Source organism: Oxyura jamaicensis, chromosome Z (genome assembly GCF_011077185.1).
Source record: "Oxyura jamaicensis isolate SHBP4307 breed ruddy duck chromosome Z, BPBGC_Ojam_1.0, whole genome shotgun sequence".
Taxonomy (NCBI): domain Eukaryota; kingdom Metazoa; phylum Chordata; class Aves; order Anseriformes; family Anatidae; genus Oxyura; species Oxyura jamaicensis.
Window position 1 is genome coordinate 37,578,543 of NC_048926.1, and position 20,346 is coordinate 37,598,888.

The window sequence follows — 20,346 nt, forward strand, 5'->3', positions numbered from 1 at the left end:
CCGCACCTGGCCGCGGAGGGGGCGCTGCGGCCGCGCCGGCGGCCCCCGGCCCGGCCGCTGCCTACCTGCCCCCGGGCATCACCTCCGCCGCTCCCGGTCCCCGTCCCCGTCCCCTGCCCCGGCGGCAGGGCGGCAGCGGACCCCGCGAGCCCCTGCCCGGTGCCCGGCTCGGAAGTAGTTTCAAGGAGGGTTACCTGTCCTATATTGACGTATCCGTATTTGCTAGCTATCCTGTTGGCCTCCGGCAGCCCCCCAGCTATCCGCACAGCCCAGTGGTTGGTGTACAGGCGCGTCCTGCAGGCGGGCAGCAGGAACCCCAGCACCAGGGTGAGCCGGCAGAGAAGGTCCCCGCCGCCTCCGCCTCCCCAGCAGCAGCGGCGCTTCCAGCCCATCTTCTCCTCCTCCGCACGCAACCCCCACAAAACTTCTCCTTCCTTCTTCCGAGGCTCTTCTCCTCCTCGCCTCCCGGCGACACCGGCGGCGCGTCCTCCGAAGTTACCCCGAGGAGGAAACTAGGAAGAGCTTGGAATAGTGCATTGAACCGCCCGCGGGTCAAATGGTGAGGGGCTGGGGATAGTGATTATGAGCGGCAACGGTGATTACTGCTGTCCCCTCCTCCCTCTGCTCCTCGGGGATTAAGTAACTTGCTGGGAAAGCTCCTCGCACAGTTTCTGAGCGCCAGCCTTCTCCCTCTGTCCCCCGCTACATGGGAAGTCGTCTCTCGGCGGGGAGGAGGCTCCTTCCCCCCTCTCCGCGCTTCCCTCCTCTCTGACCTCCCCCTGCCAGGGGTCTTCTGCCTCCTCTCCCGCGTCTCGCTTTGCCTCTCCTTCCCTCCTCTCCCCCTCTTGCCCGGGGTCCGGGAGCAGCGCGGCGGCGGCAGGCAGTGTGTGAGTGTTGGCAGCTGAGCGCCTCACTTCACTCCGGCTCGGCCACCTCCCTCTCCCCTCCCTCCCTTTTCCTCCTCCTCCTCCTCCTCCTCCTCCTCCTCCTCCCGCCCCCGCTCCCGCCCGGCAGCGCCGAGGGCCAGGAGAAATGGCAGCCGTGCCGGCCCCGCGCCCCGCCGCCCCCCGGGGCCCGCAGCCCCCGCTGCCCCCTGCCCGGGGGCTCCCCCCTCGGCTCCTCCGGGCCGGGCCGGGCCGGGCAGCCGCCAGCCCACTGGCAGGCCCGCGCCGAGGTGCGAGGCCTGCGGCGAGGCCTCCCGCCTGCTGGCGGCTGCGGGGCGCCCCTGGCCATGCCCCCGCCGGTGCCGGCGGCGAGGAGGGGCTGCGGGGAGCCCGGGTGGCCCCGCACGGCCGGAACCGGGGCTGCGGGAGCGGGGCAGGGGCAGCCCCAGAACTGCCTCTCCCGCCCGGTCCCTCCTGGGGGTCCGCCCGCAGGCCCCGGTCGGCGGGCACCATTTGGGGTTGGGGCGGGACGGGGCCCGGGGAGGCGGCGGGTGGGGAAGGTGGCGCAGGCCGGTGGTGGGGTGGGGTGTGAGGAAGCCACGTCTGCACCGGCCCGGGCTGTGTGGGTTGTCGGGCCGAGCCGGGGAGCTGCCGCCGCGGCGGCTCGGAGCCACCCACGGGTCTCCTCTTTGTTGCTGGAAAGTTGGAGCGAGTCTCGCTGAAACGCGGCACTGACAGACCTGCTGTGAGGGCTCGCTGCCGTTTGTGAAGGGTTCTGAACGTGAGGAGTGATAGTAGCCTTTTGAGACGGTGGTGGGTCTTTGTTTTTTGTTTTCTCTGAGGTGCCTAAGTTGTCCTACAAAGGCAGCCATCGTTCCTCTTATCACCGAGTTCTGAAATGTGAGAAGTTGGATGTTTTGCAGAAAATCGTGGAATAACATGGTGTGCCTTTTCCCCTCCCTGAGGACCTGTGCCCCTGCCTTCAAAAACGTTGTTTTCCTGATAAAGTAGAAATAAAAGACAACCAACCAATACCATGCATTCCACTTCAAACTGTTAACGGCCCTAAGATCATTTTCATAGAATCACTGGGGATGGAAAAGACCTCCAAGATCATATGGTACAATCATCCCCCTACCACCATTGTCACCCACTAAACCATGTCCCTAAGCGCTACGTCCAACCTTTCCTTAAACACCCCCACGGACGGTGACTCCACCACCTACCTCCCTGGGCAACCCCTCCCAGTGCCTGACTGCTCTTTCTGAGAAGAAATGTCTCCTCATTTCCAACCTGAACCTCCCCTGGCACAACTTGAGGCCATTCCCTCTAGTCCTATCACTAGTTACCTGTGAGAAGAGGCCAACCCCCAGCTCCCTGCACCTTCCTTTCAGGTAGTTCTGGAGAGACTTTCTTGAAGGTCACCCCTGATCCTCCTCCAGAACAAAAACTCTCGTCCCTCCTTCTAATTGCTTTTAAAGGGGAGAAAATGGGAAAAGCCATTCTCTGCTTGCCTGTTTATTCGAAGTATGCAAAATTAATTTGCCAGTTCTTGCTAGCTTTTCCTTGTTAGTATTTTTTCCTGTAGTTTGCATTATCATTTACTTAATGTATTACAACATCCTATTCACTCCTGTTAATAGTTTCAAGACCTTGACATTTTCAAGACCTTGTAGTTTTCAAGACCTGGGACATACTTTCCCAGGATTTCACAGGCAATGGCTTTTGTTTTATGAATCATGCTTCTACCAAAACCACAGCACTCACTAGATTCAGTAGAAGCAGTATTAGGCACAGACTCTTATATCTTGCAGCAAATATAAATATATGTTTATTGAATATGACATTAAATATCCTCTAGCAATTAGCCCTCCTTACTGATTGGTTCAATGGCAACTACACAAGTCAGTTCTCTTCCTTTATCTCAAGTGTTTAAAGTATATTTTATCACAAATAGCCATCTTACTGAAGCATGAAGTAATCTGTGGATCACAAAACCTGGACATTTTGCAGATTTGGTATGTTTTATTTTAAAATGATAAATTAAAAATCTATTTTGTTTGTTTGTTTGTTTGTTTTTCCCATTGAATTTTGCTGAAATTTGTGAAAATTGTGAAATTGCTCTGATGCTTTGTTTCCTGACATAGATCTTTTGTTGTTGTTGTTTTGCTTTGTTTTGTTTTGTTTTTCCATCTGGCACAAAAGGCACAAACTGTAAGCAAAAAATAAAACCTTTCTGTCATTCCAGTATCTACTTCCAGTTTTATGTGACAGAATATCTCATACACAGACACCAAAGTTGTTAGGAGTTGATAGACTTGATAAAACCACTATTATTTTCCTGAAAATAAATGGGCCCAAGCATCTCTTCATGATGCTGCCTTGAATGGTATAGCCTAACAAAAAGTTTGACAAAGTTATGCTATACCTTAAAACAGCCTTTGAAGAAGGAGTGACATAGTCCTCATGTACATTTTCTATATGAGCAGAGCCCTCTCTGCTGGGACCCCTGAGGCAGCTCGCAACACACATGTGGGAACATTTGCACATTGGTCATAATATGGATTATTTGAAACCATTTCAGTGTGTACCCCAAACTGCAAAGTTTTGCAGAGTACCTCGTCACAGCCAGATCCCTAGGTGGGATTGCATTCCCTCCCAGCAAGATGTGAGAACTGCATCCCTAAGCTGAGCCATGTTCTAACGTAATTTTTTTCCAACAGGGCTAGGGGCATGGTGAGAGCACCGACGGGACTATGAGCAGCGGTGTAGTTTTATTCAGCATACCTGCTGCATGTGAGCTTGCTTCTGTACTCTGTGAGAGGCCAGGTAGCTTCTCTGTACACACCACACTCCAGGGAAAGGTTTTTCTCCTCCAAGAAAGGGCAGAGGAGAATTGATCCTTGTCATCACTATCGTCAAAACTCGTGCCTTTTATCTCTTCCACATTCTTACCCCTCTGTTTTGATCAAAATCAATACCTGACTGCTCAAAATGCAAGTTTCTATGCATCTGCCTTGTCCTTTACTTATTGATACAAATCCCTAGATGCCTCCACTACTGTTAGTTCCAAATGGTTGTAATCCAGGATCCAACCTCAGTCTCTGTTCTCACTTTCCTCATCTGATCTAATTGCCTTTGTTCTCACTATTTTCCCTACCTGCTCCTGAAGCTCTTCTTCTCTCTGTAGTCCTTCCCCAGCTCTGAAAATCCCTCCGGCTCTCAAGCTCTTGTGGTCTAGGCTGTGGTTGATTTCAGCTTTCCAACGTTTTTCTGTTTGAGTTTCGCAGGTCAGTGCTCCAGAGATGTGTTAGTCACCCTCAGGTCACAAGGAAGAAGGAAAACACCATTCAAAGCAAGTGACAGCCCAAAGTCCTACAAGAAGTCCTGCAAGCCAACATACTGGCTCCTGTAGACCTTATGGAACAGAGAACTACTTCAGAAGGAATTAGGGGTAAATGTTCATCAGATTTCGGAGTCAGAGATCACAGAGCATAGTAGATGAAAATACTCTTCAGAGATGAGAGGAGAAACCTTCATAGAGTGGAGGTTGTGTCACAGAGTGGTTTAGAGTTTGCCTTAGAAAGATGGATACTTTTGGAATCTAAAAGTGCATTAAGATTTCCTTGTTTTCATCCATAACTGGTTTCACTAACAGTGCAGCTGGGTCACTTGACACTAGCCATCACATGATCCAATTTGCTGATACACAGTCCTTTGATCTGCAGTTTTCCATGCTTCAGGGTTGCCCTTGATTTTATTTACTTTTAACTTCAGCTGTTTTAAAAAGAATAATAGTTGTTTACATAAAACACTGCTTTTGCACATGTTGTAATGTAGCAGCTTTTCCTTGGCAAATACCTGTCTACTTATATTTTGAAACAGGATGTGATCCCTGTTTTGAGTACATCGCTGTTCTCATGAAAAGCCACCAATGTATGGCCAAATTCTAAGTGACAGTTTTCACCAGTAAGTTAGACACTTTTCTGAGTTCAGGAGCCAATACCTCAAGTTTATCACCCTCACCATTCCTGGTGCGTAGGCTGTAGGGTCTGTGCCCCTACCCCTGAGCAGTCCACGGCAAAGCATAGCTTTTATGGAGCAATTGCTATTCCCATTTCTTCTCAGTCAGTGTGGGAGTGAGCACAATAACAGATAGCAGTCTTTAATGACCCTTATGGCAATGCAGAGGAGGAAAACCTCCTTCCCTGAATGTAGATGAGATGAGAAACAGAGAGGGCGAAGGTAAAGAGTCTGGGACGGGAGAAAGGGACAGAAAGAAATTGGGAAGGGGATTTGACAGAGGAGTTCTCTGCACAGGGTGTGCTCTAGCCCCCACCTTGCATTTCCCTGAGCAATTTAGTGTCACAAGTTCAGTGTTTCAGGAAGGAAAATAAAGGCTGGATTCCTGGTTGGGGACATAAGTAAGATGCTGTCTGTTAGTAGTGAGAAAAGAGAATTTGGGTTTGGACATTGGAATAGGCATGATCAGTGCTGATCAGTGGTGGTTGGACTGATGCTGTTACGTGATCAGCAGAGACTTTCTTTATTCAATTACCATATGGATTTCATTTTATTTTTATGAATAAGGCTGCGTTGCATATTTTTCCATTCTGTTCACCCTGTGCTTTCTGTTACCTTTTCTTCTTTGGTTGTGTTTATTGTCTTTTTGATGGTTTGGCTCCCACCTCATTCTAGTTCTGACCTTACTGGCAGGCATACTTTGAAAAGATGATAGCTTTAGTAGCAAAACTATCTGAAGAAACTCCAACTGCCTGTACTCATGCCTGTGCCAGCACGCTTATGTTTGCCATCTTCCCATTTGCGCAGCCCTCTTTGGGCTGAAATCTAAACTATGTCATTAAAATCATGTTAACAAAACTTACATCATTCTTTTTTTTTTTTCTTTTTTTTTTTTTTCCTTTTTCCTCTTTTTTTTGGTTTTGTTTTGTTTAATTCAGATGTCTGGTTGACAGTGCAAACAGCTTTACTAGCTTTTCTGGGAAACCATAGTGCATAGATAGGATAAATGGCTAAGGCATGGAGAGAAAGAAAGTAAAGATAGTGGAAGGAAGGGATCTTTTTCAAGTGGCTTCACTGCATGATCCAGCATCCTCTGACATGAAATCTGGAGTTCTTTTCAGAACTACACTTTTCCCTTTTCCAGCTCCTCATTGGACTTTAAAGTTTCACGTATAGGATCATAAATACATGCAAAAAATAGCCATCAAAGTGACATTTCTAATGTGAGGCTCTGATTTCTATCTGTGGAAGTTACCTTGAGCCCCTTTCATTTAGTGGTGGAAAGAGCGTTTTTCTGCAGTGACTCATCTGGGTGAATTCATCCACATGGAAGAAGTTCATTGGTATTTTTTTGTTTTGTTTTGTTTTTTAATCCAAGTTCATTTGAGTTAACATTCCAGTTAACTTGTTTCTCAATCATTCTCTGAATCAGAATTATTATAGCAACACTTTTCTGTTAAACTGACTCAGCTGTACTGTAGGTAGATAGAGGATTTTTCTGTTATCATTCTATCGTAGAAAGCAGCAAGTCAAAAAGCACTATTCATTTCCCTGTTCTTTTCTTAGACCAATATGTTGTTGATATCGTATGTCTGAGGTCATACTCCTGTTAAAAAGAATGGTCCAGCGGAAAGTGAAGATCTATTCCAATGTTCAAACTGCAAACATTATAAAAAAAAAAAAAACTGTAGGTATTTGCCCTTAACTGAAGAGAGAAACATAGTACTTCCTGTGTCTTGCAGCATGGCCTACCCTCATTTCCAGAGCTCTAGTTGGGCTGGCTCTGTTTGTGTCTGAACCCCACTGCCATAGGCCCCTCACCAGGAGAGGCGGTATTAGCTGCTTCACATAAATATCTGGTACCTTCTTTCATTGTGGGATTGTTTTCTCAGTTCTTGCTCCTTTTTCTTTGTTCAAGTGCTTCCATGAGATTCATCTTTTTATGATATTCATATGCATGCCTAAAAAACTAAGTACATGATGATGGAGTGATTATACTTAATCCTCATTGCCCTCTTCTTGTTGTTTGAGGAAGTCACGTTTTTAATCTGTAAAATAATCTGAGCACCTTTTCCACTAACTAATGTACAGAAATACTAGTTTTAGAGCATCCCTTTCAACTTGGGGCTCTCCGCTAGTCCCGGTAAAACTCCTGTGAATTATATTCCTGACATTTCTTTGCACAGCACTTCAGTGCAATTGCTGGGCCTTGAAATAAAAAGAGCTTCTTCACTAAAGCCTGTGTCAAACAAGAGATACATACAAGAGATATATCTTCAAACTGCTGAATGCATTAATGGGGAAGGAAACTGAAAAAACACAAATCTATCATTTTAAGGTATGGCAAGTTTTTGCACATTCTATGTTCCAGACAAGAAAGAAGTTGGGTACAGGTATCTTAAGACATAGAACCTCTAGTTGCTGGTGGTTGAATAAGAAATAATCCTGCAATAATTCTGTCTTCAGGAAGTGGAAGGTCACAGCTATGAAACATCCTTTTCTTTTAAGATACTGTTCATAAACTTTCTTGCTCTTGAACAGTGAAGAAGCCAAAGAGTGTACTGAAATAGAAGGGTATTGTGACCACATATAGAACTGAATATTCTCTTCCCTGTTGCGTAGTTGTTATCAAGCCAATGCCAAGAATGCAAAAATGAAACTGTCCATTCACTATTTATTTTTAAACAAAATTGGGAAAAGATTCATCTCTCTTTGATAAGTCCTAGCAGATCTGAAGTCTGGAAGAGGAGGTGGAGGACAGAAATGCAGGCTCCCATTAAGAATGGCCCAGCTACAAAGAGAAATGCTGGGAGTGCAGTGTTTTTCTCAAGGTGATGACACTGTTCACTTACCTCAGATAATCATTTTGCTATATGGATTCCTTAAGGAGACAATTCTGGCATTTCTGTGATAATGGATGCAGAAGATGCACATATCTGCAGACAACTCTGTGCTCCATATGCTGAAGACAGAGGTGCTCTGACAGTTTCTGTCAGAGCCTCTTTGGTGTTCTTTGATTTGGCACAAAGGACAAAGTAATCCATCGATGAGAGCTCTTTCCTTTTCCAAATTCTCTCTTTCACATCCTTTTCTTTAAATAGTCTTTGGTCCTTTCTTCAGCCCATCTGCCTTTTCTTCTTGGCTCATCTTTCTGCTGCTGTGAAGATTTTCTCTCTCCTCTTTGTCCATCTCATCATTTCTCCACTTCATTCTTACCAAGACAGCTGTTCTCTGTGTCCTACTCTTGGGATGTTATTCTCTGTGCTTGACTGTGTTTATCATGAGAAACAAGAGCCATAGCTGAAAGTTTTCATCAATGAAAATAACCATGAGGATCTATTGTATCTCATACAGTATTGCTGAGAGATCCTCACTTGAGGTATCATATCGTTGTGATAGATAAGAGCCTAATGCTCTGGAACAGGTTGTCCATGTTCAAAGTACAGAGTCCTGCAGGAGTGGTAAATGTCAACTCTGAATTATAAGTTACCACAGCGGTGAGTCTTCAACACGGTAATGTGTAAACCAGTACTGGAGGGAGCAACCCATGAAAGGAGAACAGGAATCTGGATGAGTTAACTGCTTAGTAATTTGGACAACTCATTTATCCCAGGAGGTTCTGGGAATATTGCATATGCCTGCAAAGCTCCTATGTGTCCATTTGTCCTCAGCTGTGCATTTGTAGTCTGAAAGGTCGTTGCTGGAGAATAATGATAACTAATGAATGAAACAAACATGTTTATAGCCACGAGCATCATCTGAATCTTAAGTTTAGCCAAGTTTTTAAACATTTGTCTGCAAATCATTTTTGTTGGATTTTAGTTTCTGCTATATTTTGTTATATAGCAAGAGGGAAGGGAATAGTAAAGAGAAAAGATAAGGAAATAACTGAAGAAGGAATTAATAAAATAAAATAAAATTAAAATAAAATAAAATAAAATAAAATAAAATAAAATAAAATAAAATAAAATAAAATAATTAATTACCAAAATGAGAGTTAGAAAAGTTAAGCCCCTGGTCAGAGTTAAGGCCAAAATAGACATTTTATTATAACTGATAAGAATACTATGCAACTTTACTATGTGGGCAATATATGATTTACGATCTCCCTAAGTATTCATTTCCTTGCTGTTAAATGCCCCAGCTTTGTAAATGATGTGATACTGACAATAAAGTACATTTTCTTGGGGGCTTAACTGTTTTTAAAAATGAAAGTGATTTTGGTCAGGATTTATATTGTGAGTGACGCAAAAGACAGTTTTTGCCACCTTTCTCTGCTGTTAGGAAATTAAACTCCCACAGTTCATGAGGAAATTAGATTGCTCCCGGAAAGGTTTCACTCATTCTGGAAGAAATATAAAACACTGGTTCTAAATCACATCAAGTTCTTCCACTCCTATTAGCACAATTTCTTCCCTTCTGTGTCAGTCTTACCTCCCCTCTGTCTGTTCTTTGTTGATTCCTCAGCTGGATAACTTGGAGCCAAATATTTGTGTTTTTAAATTTTTAATTCAGTAACTGAGCATTTACAGAGCAAACAAAGAAAGTGAGAACATTTGCCAAGATACCTGTTCAAAGTCTGGCACTTCTCTGTGGCCTTTTGCATTTACATCAGTTTTCCCCATGCTTTAAAATGCAGATTAATCCATTAAATAAATATGGTGCAGGGGCCAGTTTAATATATAGAATCTGTATTTGTAATTGTTAACAGTTAAAACAAAACAAAATCAACAACAAAACTTTCAGAATAATCATTGAAAAGAAAAGAGCATGTATGCAGAGCTACCCTGCAAGTGATGTTTGCACATTGGAAAGCTTTATCCTTCTTGTATTCTGAAGAATTACTTCCTCAGTGTACATGTACCACATAATTATTTGCTGAAGAAGGATTTGTTTTTATGCAAGAAATGATTTGTTTTAGTTAGTTCTGAAGGTCAGTAGCCCTAAACTTTAATATTCACAATGTAAGAAATGTATCTACAGTGTATAGATTATCATTCAGATCCGGTCCACCAGTTCATTATCTTCTGTGAAACTTTCATGAGAGTCTCATGAATGCAACATAATTGTGCTCACAGATACAAACACAATGTGAATGTGACATTTGAAAGTTACATTTTGAAGCTCTACTCAGCAAATAAATCTTATACTCATCATTTTTTTTTATTTTTTTATTTTTTTTTTCTGGGAATGGTGCCTTGGGCAAGGCCTGTGTGACCCAGAGAGAAAACAGCTTAAAACGTTCATGCTAGCTCTTTCTGAGAGAGGAAAAAGACTGGGATTTCTCAAGACCTCCTTCTGACCAGTAGAGTCACACTTGTAGCATCAGAGGCAGAAACAATGCCCTCTGATTTACATGGTCAGTTAAAATTGCCAGCAAAAAAATGGATTTTGGTATATCCTGTGTCAGTTAGTTCACTTTTTACTTCATCTATCCATCAATAAAGTAAACAAAGCCAGAGCAAATATAATCAATACCAGCACTCAAATAATGAATAAGAAATGACAATTTAAAAAAATATATTTTTTTTTTGTTAGACAGTCAATAAAAAGAAAAAGGTACTGTACTCTCAATCTTGTTAATTCCAGTGAAGCAGAGGAATCCAGCAACATGCAACAGACTCCTAAAGCCAGTGTCCTGTACTTGCTTAGGCAATTTATATTCTGAGTTACTTGTTTAGCTCTAGTCCTGGCCTGTTTTCTGATCAGCTCTGCAGCTGTTTATCACTCTCTGTTGTCATCAGAGGAAATACTCCAGCTTTACATTAGTGTAACAGAGAGCTGGATCCAGGTCACTGAATCAGCATGGTATGTTTCCAGTACGATTGGGTGAGGGCACTGACTCTGATCAGGCAACTGTACAATGCCAGCTGAATATCTGTGGGCTGGGTCCCAGTGTGTGTACATTCCTGATTTGGATTCTCTGGAAGTACAGACAAATTTTGTTAACTTGGCTGTGAAATCGTCTCAAGATGACAAAGATGATGCAACCATTTCTGAGTAATATTGTTACTGTTTCTTTGGGTACAGGAAATGATGCTTGAATACCGCTGCATGCATTAGGAAAACAAGAATTCCTCCTCCAACAGAACACGCTTTGTTCGGCACCAGTAATATCGCAGGTGAGGACCAAACGGAAAACCTTTCAACATAAACAAAGAAAACAATATAACACAACTGGCAAGCTTTTCATCTCTAGTGTCACAGGGAGATGCTGTCAGGATGAGAAGTTAACACATGGAAGCCAGCTGTAGCAACTAAATGTCTCAAGGAAAATTGTTCTTACATAATGAAATCCATTCACAAGGAATATCACAGAAAGTTGGAGTGACCTGATAAAAGTCAGAAGAGATTACCAGATTTATTCTTGGAAAGGCAAGAAAGTAAAGCTCAAAGCCTGACAGACTCTGAAAATGATGAAAATGTGACTGTTAATTCAAAAGTTTTATTTCCAGATGTTCAAAGAACTGATTTTTAAAGATAGCATGTTGCATAATACATTGGAAAACCACCTGTAAGTGTTCATAAAACAAACTAAGAAAAATCAGACAAACAGTTATGTTTAGAAATGTAGCAGGATTTGCCATGAAAAACTAAAATTATCTGGGCAGGGTTCTGGCTCTGTCGTGAACTCATTATTAAGAAAACCATGCTGCTCTGCTGCCCCTGGAGCAGTCAGGGAAACTAATTTGAGAAAATGGTGACTTACAGAAAGAGGTTATTATACTGAGTTTATACCAAGTGTATAGTACCTCAGTGCAACAGTGCAGGTAAGTACAAGACATATTTGATATGTGGTATGACATTGCTCCTTGCCCCTTCTCTCCGGTGTGCATTGTGAAGAAGGCCATGGAAACAGCAAGGGGCAGTGCGGGGTCATCTCATAACATGGTGTTTATTAGAGGAGCAGCCTCTCATACCTGCTAGGCTTGCCTGTGTGTGAGACTATGTATTGCAAACATAACTAATATTTTCCTGCTGCTGCAGAAACTCTAGTTGTTATAATGTGTTAGAAGCTCTAGCTAACATTATTCATTCCATTTATCTGAATAGATATAAGCTAGAATTAGATTAAGTGCTTGTTGGACTTTAGAAATGACAAATTAAAAGCTTACACTACCCTTCCCAAATGTTTACAGTAAACTGATGTCCTTAATTGGATGTCAAAGTAGCATAAATGTTTAAATCATTTGAAGTCCTTAATAGAGCCTAATTAAAGGTAAAATCGTGGTTCTATGCATTTCACATGGGCTTTTGCTCAGGTCAAGTAAAATTCAGATCTGAACTCCAACTTGTAGGAAGCCCTTAATAAAATGAGTCTCATTAATGTCAAATGGTTTTTAATCAGGTCCCAAATCAAGCAGTTTGACATTAATGAGACTCATTTTATTAATGGCTTTTAAAATCAGGCCCATACACAGATGCAGGTTGAGCTAAAAAAGTCTGTACATGTGTGTAATACATTTGTCTATGAATCCTGTGCTGTTTGTGCAGTTGGTCTGCATAGCGCATGATAAAGAGACACTGAAGACTGACCTTTAAACTTCATTGATTTTACTGCAAACCTCCTTAAAATTTTTCTTCATCTTAAAATGGTTGCTTTATTTTATACTAGCTGCAAATTCTCTTAAAAGTCAGACACGGGTCCCCAGGTTGCGAAGATGTAAAACTGCCTATATTACACATTTCTTGCTAGTCTCATAAGGAGAATGAGCAGTGAAATTTGAACCTTCTTGGATCTGTTTCTTCCAGCAAGACAACACAAAAAGGCTGTACTGTGCCGAAGATTTTGACAATGTTAGTGCAGCAGCTCATTGTCAGACCTTCATAATTAGAATAGTCTTTCCACATTTGGATGTGGATGTATCCCTATCTGTGACTGAGGGGAAAAGACTGCATAACATGCTCATACATGTAAGAAATATATTTTTGCACAATTAGAACTAACAAATACTAAACCTAATTCTGCTCATACATTTCTTCATACATACATATCTTCTACGTATGTCTGCAGGCAAAAATCCATATATCCAAAAAGACATTTTGTTTTCATTGTTTTCTTATTAGAGCAAATTGTTGTTTAAAATGTTTTACAAACTTAAGTAAAATATCTACTGCTAATTGAGCTCTCACATGAAACCAAGATGTCCCCAGGGAAGAGAAGATATCTGTGCCATCAGATTTCCTTCAATAATATGTTTGGTTTGGTTTGAAAGTTTGTCTGGAATTAAAAAATGCAGTTGAAATGCCAACAGTTCTTTTTCATGCTACTGCACAACCTTCGTTACGAGTGGTCAATTGTCTGACTCCATTTTGTGTGTTTAGCTGTTGTGTGTTTAGATGTTACACAGTAAATTATTTGTTTGTAAAGTTACGTGTATGGTTTTGAAGCCTGATATTTCTATTTGCTTTACAGACAACTTGAGAGATTTCCTTGACAGCAAATCAGTAAAGCAGGAGTAGAAAGGCATTGCTGACAAGCCAATAAACCATCTTACAGATGACTGTCAGAGTCCTTAATTTTCCTTTCAGTTAAGTATTATGGGGCAGTTGTCTGATTTCTAGGCTTTTAAGCATTTCTAGGTCTGGAGGACAAGAATTATGCTCATAGCTGTGCCTTGCAGGACAGCAGTTTCTTACGTCATTCACACAGTGCTTTGAAGGTCAGGCTGCATAGAAGTGCCTAGTGTGACTGAGGATAGATTTTTGAAAGATGACCTGTCAGCCTGCAGTAAGTCAGTGTGCTTTTTCAGTAAGGAAACCAGATGATATTGCGCTGTATGTCTTAATTAGTGACCTGGTTTTAATTTCTGAGGTGGAGCTAAATAAACAGGTGCCTGAGATGAAGAGCTCTTTCCTTCTTCAACTTTTACAATGTAGGCTACTCTCTATTTTGTATTCTCAGTGCTGTTTACCCTCTGCTTCATAGTTTGGTTCAGTTTTCCACCCTAAGCCACTTCGCAGAGAACAGAGGTATATCAGTGTTTGCAGAGTGTGCCATCCCCTTCCTGCCTGGGAAGCAGGAACAGAGCATGGGGTGCTGTTGTAATGATGACCTTTGGCAAGCTGAGATGCAAAGCACCCGGCAGGAATTTCCTCCAGCACAAAGGTATTTAACAAATTCTACAATTCTGTGGTGGAACCTAGTCAGTAGGTGGTCCACTTGTCTGTCTGCCTTTGCTTATCCTCCTCTTTCACTTAGGGAAGCTGCAGTAAGAGAAGGAAAAACAAAACAAAACAAAATAAAACAAACAACAACAACAACAACAACAACAAATTATTAAACTGGAAAGATGTGTTATCTGCATAATTGCTCTAATTGCAGCTAGTTCTGCAATGAATAGTCCTGCTGTCAAATTCAACAATGACTTAGGGGAAAAAATATCCACAAGTTCTTTACTATAACGTGAAAGACATGAAAAAAAATCTTACAATCATTGCCATTCAGTTTAAAGGGCCAGGAGGGGAAACAGTGCCATTGTTGAATTATTAAACTAAAGATTAAATTGTCAAGCATAAATAAACAAAATTAAAGTATGCACCTCTCTGGCCTTTTTGAGGTGCACAAATTGGTATTATCACTTATGCATGACAGAGGTAGTGGTTCATCAGCAGCTAGTATTTTTAACATAATTGTAGCAATTGGTGTTTCAAAAGTAGAGTACTCTATATGTTCTGCTGTCTCAGGACTCCCAAGGGAATGAAGAAAGAAAACTACATGGGCTGTTGAAAGAAGCAAAATGTCCTTCACAGACCTGAAGGCGGGTTTAAGAGGAAGGAAAGGCAGCCAGCCCTAACCCTGACACCAACTTTCTGTGGCCTTGCTCTGAACACCCCATGTCTCATTCTTGACTTCTTTGTCTTTAAAATAGAGCACACTTACCCCTCTCTTTCACTTAGTGTCTGGATGATGCCTTTTCTATAGAGGAGTAAAGGATTTATAGGCTTCATTTAAAATTTGTTATTGAGACACAAACAGTGTGATAAAACTTTTGCTCATATGTGCAGTTTTATAGACTAGAAACACAATCAAGGTATCCAAATCTAATCCTCAGTAAGAACAAAGTGGCACCTGAGACAAATGTTTATTACATTCAGAAGTGTGGCCAAGGAGTACGCCCCTTTGGCATATCCTGGCTTGAAAAATGAAGAGTGCCCTTCCTATTTCATTTCTACTTCAATTCTGTAGTGTTAGCATAGAAATTATTTTATTTTTATTTTTTCCTTTTGAAAAAGTGTGTACCTTCCTGTTTGTGGTGGGTTGACCCTGGCCAACAACAAAGCACGCACCAGCTTTTTGTTCACTCCCTCACATCCAGATGGAGGAGAGCCTCAGAAGAGCAAATGTGGGAAGGATATAATGGGTCAAGATAAATAATTTTAATAAATAAAGGGAGAAAAAGAAAAAAAAGAAAAAAAAAGTGATATAACAGCACTCACTTAACACCTCCCACAAGCAGACCACAGCCCGGCCCACCTCTGAGCAACTACCTTTGAAAGACGGCACACCTCTTTTATTGCTGAACATGATGTTATCTGTCATGGGATACCTCTTTCATCAGCTGGGGTCATTGGTCCGTGCTCTATCTTCTCCTAGCCTCTTGCACACCCCCCAGCCTCCTTACTCAACTGGGCAGAGTCAGAAACAGGGAAGGCCTTGATGCTGCACAGGCATTGCTCAGCAGTAGCTAAAACATGGGTGAATTATCAACACTGTTTTGGTCACAGATCTAAAGCACAACACCATACAGGCTGCTGTGAAGAAATTTAACTCCATCTCAGCCAGACCCTGCACACTGTTGCATCATCTGAAGTGTGGTTGTTTGGTTTTGTTTGTTTTGTTTTCTTTGTGTGTGTGTGTGTGTGTTTATGTTTTTTTGTTAGGTTGTTTGTTTTCCTGGGATTTGGGCTCATTCTAAAATCCTAATATTTTGTCATTGCTCTGTATGTATATGTTGGGTTGAGATGACTTTAAATGTAGTTCCAAGCACCTCGAATGTTGAAAAACAAATGGCATTCAGACTAGGGGTTATTTCTATCTAACCTTAGATCCTTAGATTCAAACATACCAAAGTCAGAAAGGTTAAAATTTGGATATGAGCTTTTTGCCTGTTTACCATATTTTGTTGTGGAAGTGGGTAAAGTAAAGGAAAACAAGGCAAAATAAAGTCAAAAGCTTGCCCAAATGCAGTGGAAGCAGTCCTTTTTAAAAGTTTGAAAACACAGTGTGATTTTTTATGTTTTTATTTTTGTGCATTTTTGTACTTCCTTGTTTTATTCCATGGTAGAAAGCTAAAAAGCCTGTTCTGGTGAAATATCTGTCCTGACTGGAAGCAGGAAGTACTTTAAATGGCATAAGAAAGCATATTCTCATGACATTTCCTGTCCAATTTTGCTGACTGGATATTCAAATGCAATCATATTCAAAATGTCAACTGATTTTGCCTTGTTCCATGCCTCTCATCACATCCCTTTTCACATCCTTTATCTTCTGCTCCCTGTTTCTCTATAGGACACATCTTGGTGCCTGTTCCATACCTCTCACAGAAAAACTTTTCTCTGTTATGGATATATATGTATGTATACATACATACATGTATATGTGTGTATTCTTCAGTCAAGGTAGCATGATTAGTCAGAATTATTGAGCAGAATGACTTTGAATATTGTCTACTGATACAGATTCATTTTAGTGTAAGAGCTAATTCAGAACAGGCTGCTATTTTTAGGCATCATTGAAAAGTACATGCACATGAATGGCTGGTGGAGAATTCATCTGTCTTCACTGGGCACTTTCAGTTGAATCTAGGCACCAAATAAACACATTCAGGAAAAAAATGCTGGTATTGGAGGAAACTGAAACCTGAATGTATCACAAATTAAAATAATAATAATAAAAATCTGGGAAAATAACTGAGTAGATGGAAGCAGCTTTAAAAGTCCCTCACACGTTAAATTGTCTGTGAGTGAAGGGGATAACTGAGGAGATTTAAGTTGTAATTCAGTGTATTTAATTATGATTGCATCCAAAAAAGGGAAGCAACAAGGAAGAAGATAAAAGTTTCCATAATTTCTGACAGTAAATGGGTGCAATAATTCTGAGTTTAACCATTTATTTAATCAGAACAGAATACGAAGAAAATTTAGTCTATTTCAAGAGTTATATATTTCTTAAAAAGTTGAAAAAGTACACGCATATGCATGGCGTAATTTTAAATATTTTAAATGAGATCATCAAACATGAAATAAATTAACAGGAGCATTAGGAGGCATTATTTTGAAATTTTGGGTGCCAAGTCCCTTCAGGAGACCAGATTTCAAACATTTCTGACTGCTGGCAAGATACTAGGAGATATCTCCTATTTGTGAAAAAGATGCCCCCTTATCCAGATGAAAACTATGGAAGGTAGTCCATATTCCAGTAAAGTGCAAAACATAAAGATTGTTGCACAAGAAACATGTAATGAAAGAGAGAAGATTACACATACCACAGATTTAGAGGCCAGCATTAATGCTAATTGCATTAGCATTGTGGTGTATGAATATGGAGAGCACCATAGACACAGACAGTAACAACAGCACTATTAATCCAGAGGATTTTCTCTGGGAGTGTTAAGCAATATGTGAGATGATTGGGCTATTAATTTGAAAGCAATTAAAGTATCTATTAAATTACTTTGGACATTGTTTCTAGCAACAAATTACACAAAAAGCAGTTTTGTTTACACTGAAGAGAACCAGTACCTCTGAAAATAAACAATTAAACTGAAGGTTTCCACTGCTAAGCTTCTACTCACTACAGGCACAGAAGAATAAAATGTTTGGATAGGAAGGAATTTGCTGTGGTACACTGTGCTGAGCAAAGCCACAGAGATTGTCAGTAGATTCAAGACCACAGAACTGAGGAGGGAGTTGAGAACTTCTTATAAAAAACTACACAAAACTAAAAAGAGAAAACAATCCCTGTTCCATGATTCATGCTGCTAGAAATCCCCTGCAACTTCAGGTAGAGGATTAAAAGAGGATTTAGTAAGTTTTATTGTGCCAGCACTAGGGTTCTGCATCCAGAAATACCTGATTGGAAAACCACCAGATCACCTCCTGTTACAGATTTAATCTGGATCAGACCTGAGTATATGACTACATTTCTGTCAAACTAGCTAAATTCTATCAAATTAAAATGTACGTGATACAGTATTTTTTTCTGGCTTCTTGCTGACTACAAGAGGACTGCTGATACATGCATGATCTGGCAGAAAATCTGCTAGCACAAAGTTAAGTTTAAAATACTTTTTTTTTTTTTTTTTTTTTTGAACAAATTTGAATCCAGAGAGTGAGTGTATACTAGCTCAACTATTTTGCTGATGGGTCTACAATATTTTGGATCTCTCATATGTGCCCAAACAACTCATTCTCTTATGGAAACATGGCTGAGAAATCACAGGGCCAAGAAGAGAAGGGGTAAAAAGACGTTCTAGTGGGTTTACGTGGCAAATTTTTGGTAGCAGAGGGCCATAGGGATGGCTTCTGTGAGAAGGATCTAGAAGCTGCCCCGTGTTTGGTAAGAGCCCCGCTGCTGACCAGAGCTGAGCCAGTAAGTGAAGTTGTTTGCACCTCTGTGAGAGCAGATTTAAGACAGGGAAAAAAAATGCTTCATGACACCACAGCAGCTGGGAGAGTGAGAGGAGTGAGGAAAAGCTTTGTAAGCACCAAGGTCAGTGAAGAAGGAGGGGGAGAGGTGCTCCAGGCGCTGGAGCAGAAGTCCCCTGCGGCCTGTGGTGAGGCCCATGGTGAAGCAGGCTGTCCCCCTGCAGCCCATGGAGTACCACGGTGGAGCAGGGTTCCACGCTGCAGCCCGTGGAGGAGACCACGCAGGAGCAGGTGACCTGGCAGGAGCTGCTGCCCGTGGGGGACCCAGGTTGGAGCAGTTTGCTCCTGGGGGATGGACCCCGTGGTATGGACCCATATCTGGAGCAGTTCTTGAAGAGCTGCTGCCTTTGGCAGCCCACGCCATATCAGTTCGGCAAGGACTGCATCCCATGGGAGGGACATCCCCCACAGCACAGGGGACGAGAGTGACCAAGAAGGAGCAGTGGCAAAGAAGCACTATAGACTGAGCATAACCCTCATTCCCCCGTTCCCCTACACCGCTCGGGGGGAGGAGGTGGAAGAGGGTGGATGGAGGGGAAGGTGCTTTTGGTTTCTTTCCTTTGTTTCTTGCTTCTCTAGCTTGTTAGTAATAGGCAATAAATCTTACTATCTCCTGAGTCTGTTTTTTTTAATCCTTGTCCTTATCTCAACCCTTGAGTTCCTTTCATTGTATTTTCTCCCTGCTCCTCTTGAGGAGGGGGAGTGAGAGAGCAGTTGTGGTGGAGCTCAGCCGCCCACCCGAGTAAAACCACCACAGACGTGGATGTTCATCACTTGCATGTAGATCTCATCACCAAATAATAAATAAGTAGGAAACAGAATGTTATACTTTACCAGTAGAAAGTTGGGTGCCTCCTTCCTTTCTGGAAGGAGGTACCCAACCCCATATTTATTTGAGTGTTTGCTCAGGCAGGCAATAGATGTTACAAAGTGAGTACCCCAAGACCTTATACAACCAGATGCATGCTCCCAGGAGTATTTTCAGCCTGTCAGGGAACCTGTGTGGTTCCTGACAGTGTTTCAGGGAACTTAGGTTAATTTTTTGTTTTGTTTTGTTTTAAGTTCAGTTGATAAGATGAATTGTTTTGTTCATGCTTTTTGCTCATCCTATACCAGTTATGCTCTAACAACCAACCAACAAACAAAAATCTAGGTTTCTGTGTTTTGATTATTTAAAAAGAAGTGAGCCTTTTCTGTGGAAGCTGAACATGGTGGGAGTTCCAAACTCTGGTAATCAGTGTAGTTGAGGCAAAATCTTTTGCCAAACCTTGTCAGATCAGTAGGAGTGTGTGGGAGAAAAGAGCTTTGGAGTAAGACACTCCTCTGTTGCGTCTGCATCCTTTGATTGCAGTTTATCCATATCTTTGTCTGTATTTATCTGTATCTTTATTCTGATTTAACTGCAGGCTGAACTGAGTGCCCTTCGTCCCACTACATACCACCTTCCCCTTCCCATGTTCTTTGTATGAGATCTGGCACTGCACACCTACAATGTACAGCCTGGTGAAAAGGTAGGACCATAAAGGTGATCTGATGTATACCATGGCCAAACACTCATGAGATCCAGCAAGAGACAAGAGAGAAAATCGCATTTAGTGGCATCACACAGTCAGATTGGATTGGACATTACATGAAGCAGCATCCTCTGGTATTGTAATTCCGCAAATAAATTATGCTGATGTGACTCACCACTGTTGTTAAAAAATAGACTGCTCTCTTCCCATTAGGACCACTTTCTTCTTTCCCTCCTTCTCCTCCTTGAGGCCCCTCCCTCCCTCCCTCCCTCCCT

The 20,346-nt window shown here is 42.0% G+C and overlaps 1 protein-coding gene and 1 long non-coding RNA gene across 2 annotated transcripts in view; one reads left to right on the top strand and one right to left on the bottom strand.

The window, feature by feature from the left end:
- The window catches only part of LOC118155839 (proprotein convertase subtilisin/kexin type 5-like), a 197,337-nt gene extending 196,395 nt beyond the window's left edge, over positions 1 to 942 (bottom strand). The window contains exon 1 of the mRNA XM_035309402.1: positions 195 to 942. Coding sequence (XP_035165293.1) covers positions 195 to 392 — 198 coding nt within the window. The 5' untranslated portion in view covers positions 393 to 942. The remainder of the gene's footprint in view (positions 1 to 194) is intronic.
- Positions 943 to 4,148: 3,206 nt separating this feature from the next.
- On the top strand, positions 4,149 to 13,411 carry LOC118156375. The gene is made up of 2 exons (XR_004746238.1): positions 4,149 to 4,338; positions 10,938 to 13,411. It is a non-coding gene; the product is annotated as an uncharacterized LOC118156375 (long non-coding RNA).
- Positions 13,412 to 20,346: the final 6,935 nt, after the last annotated feature.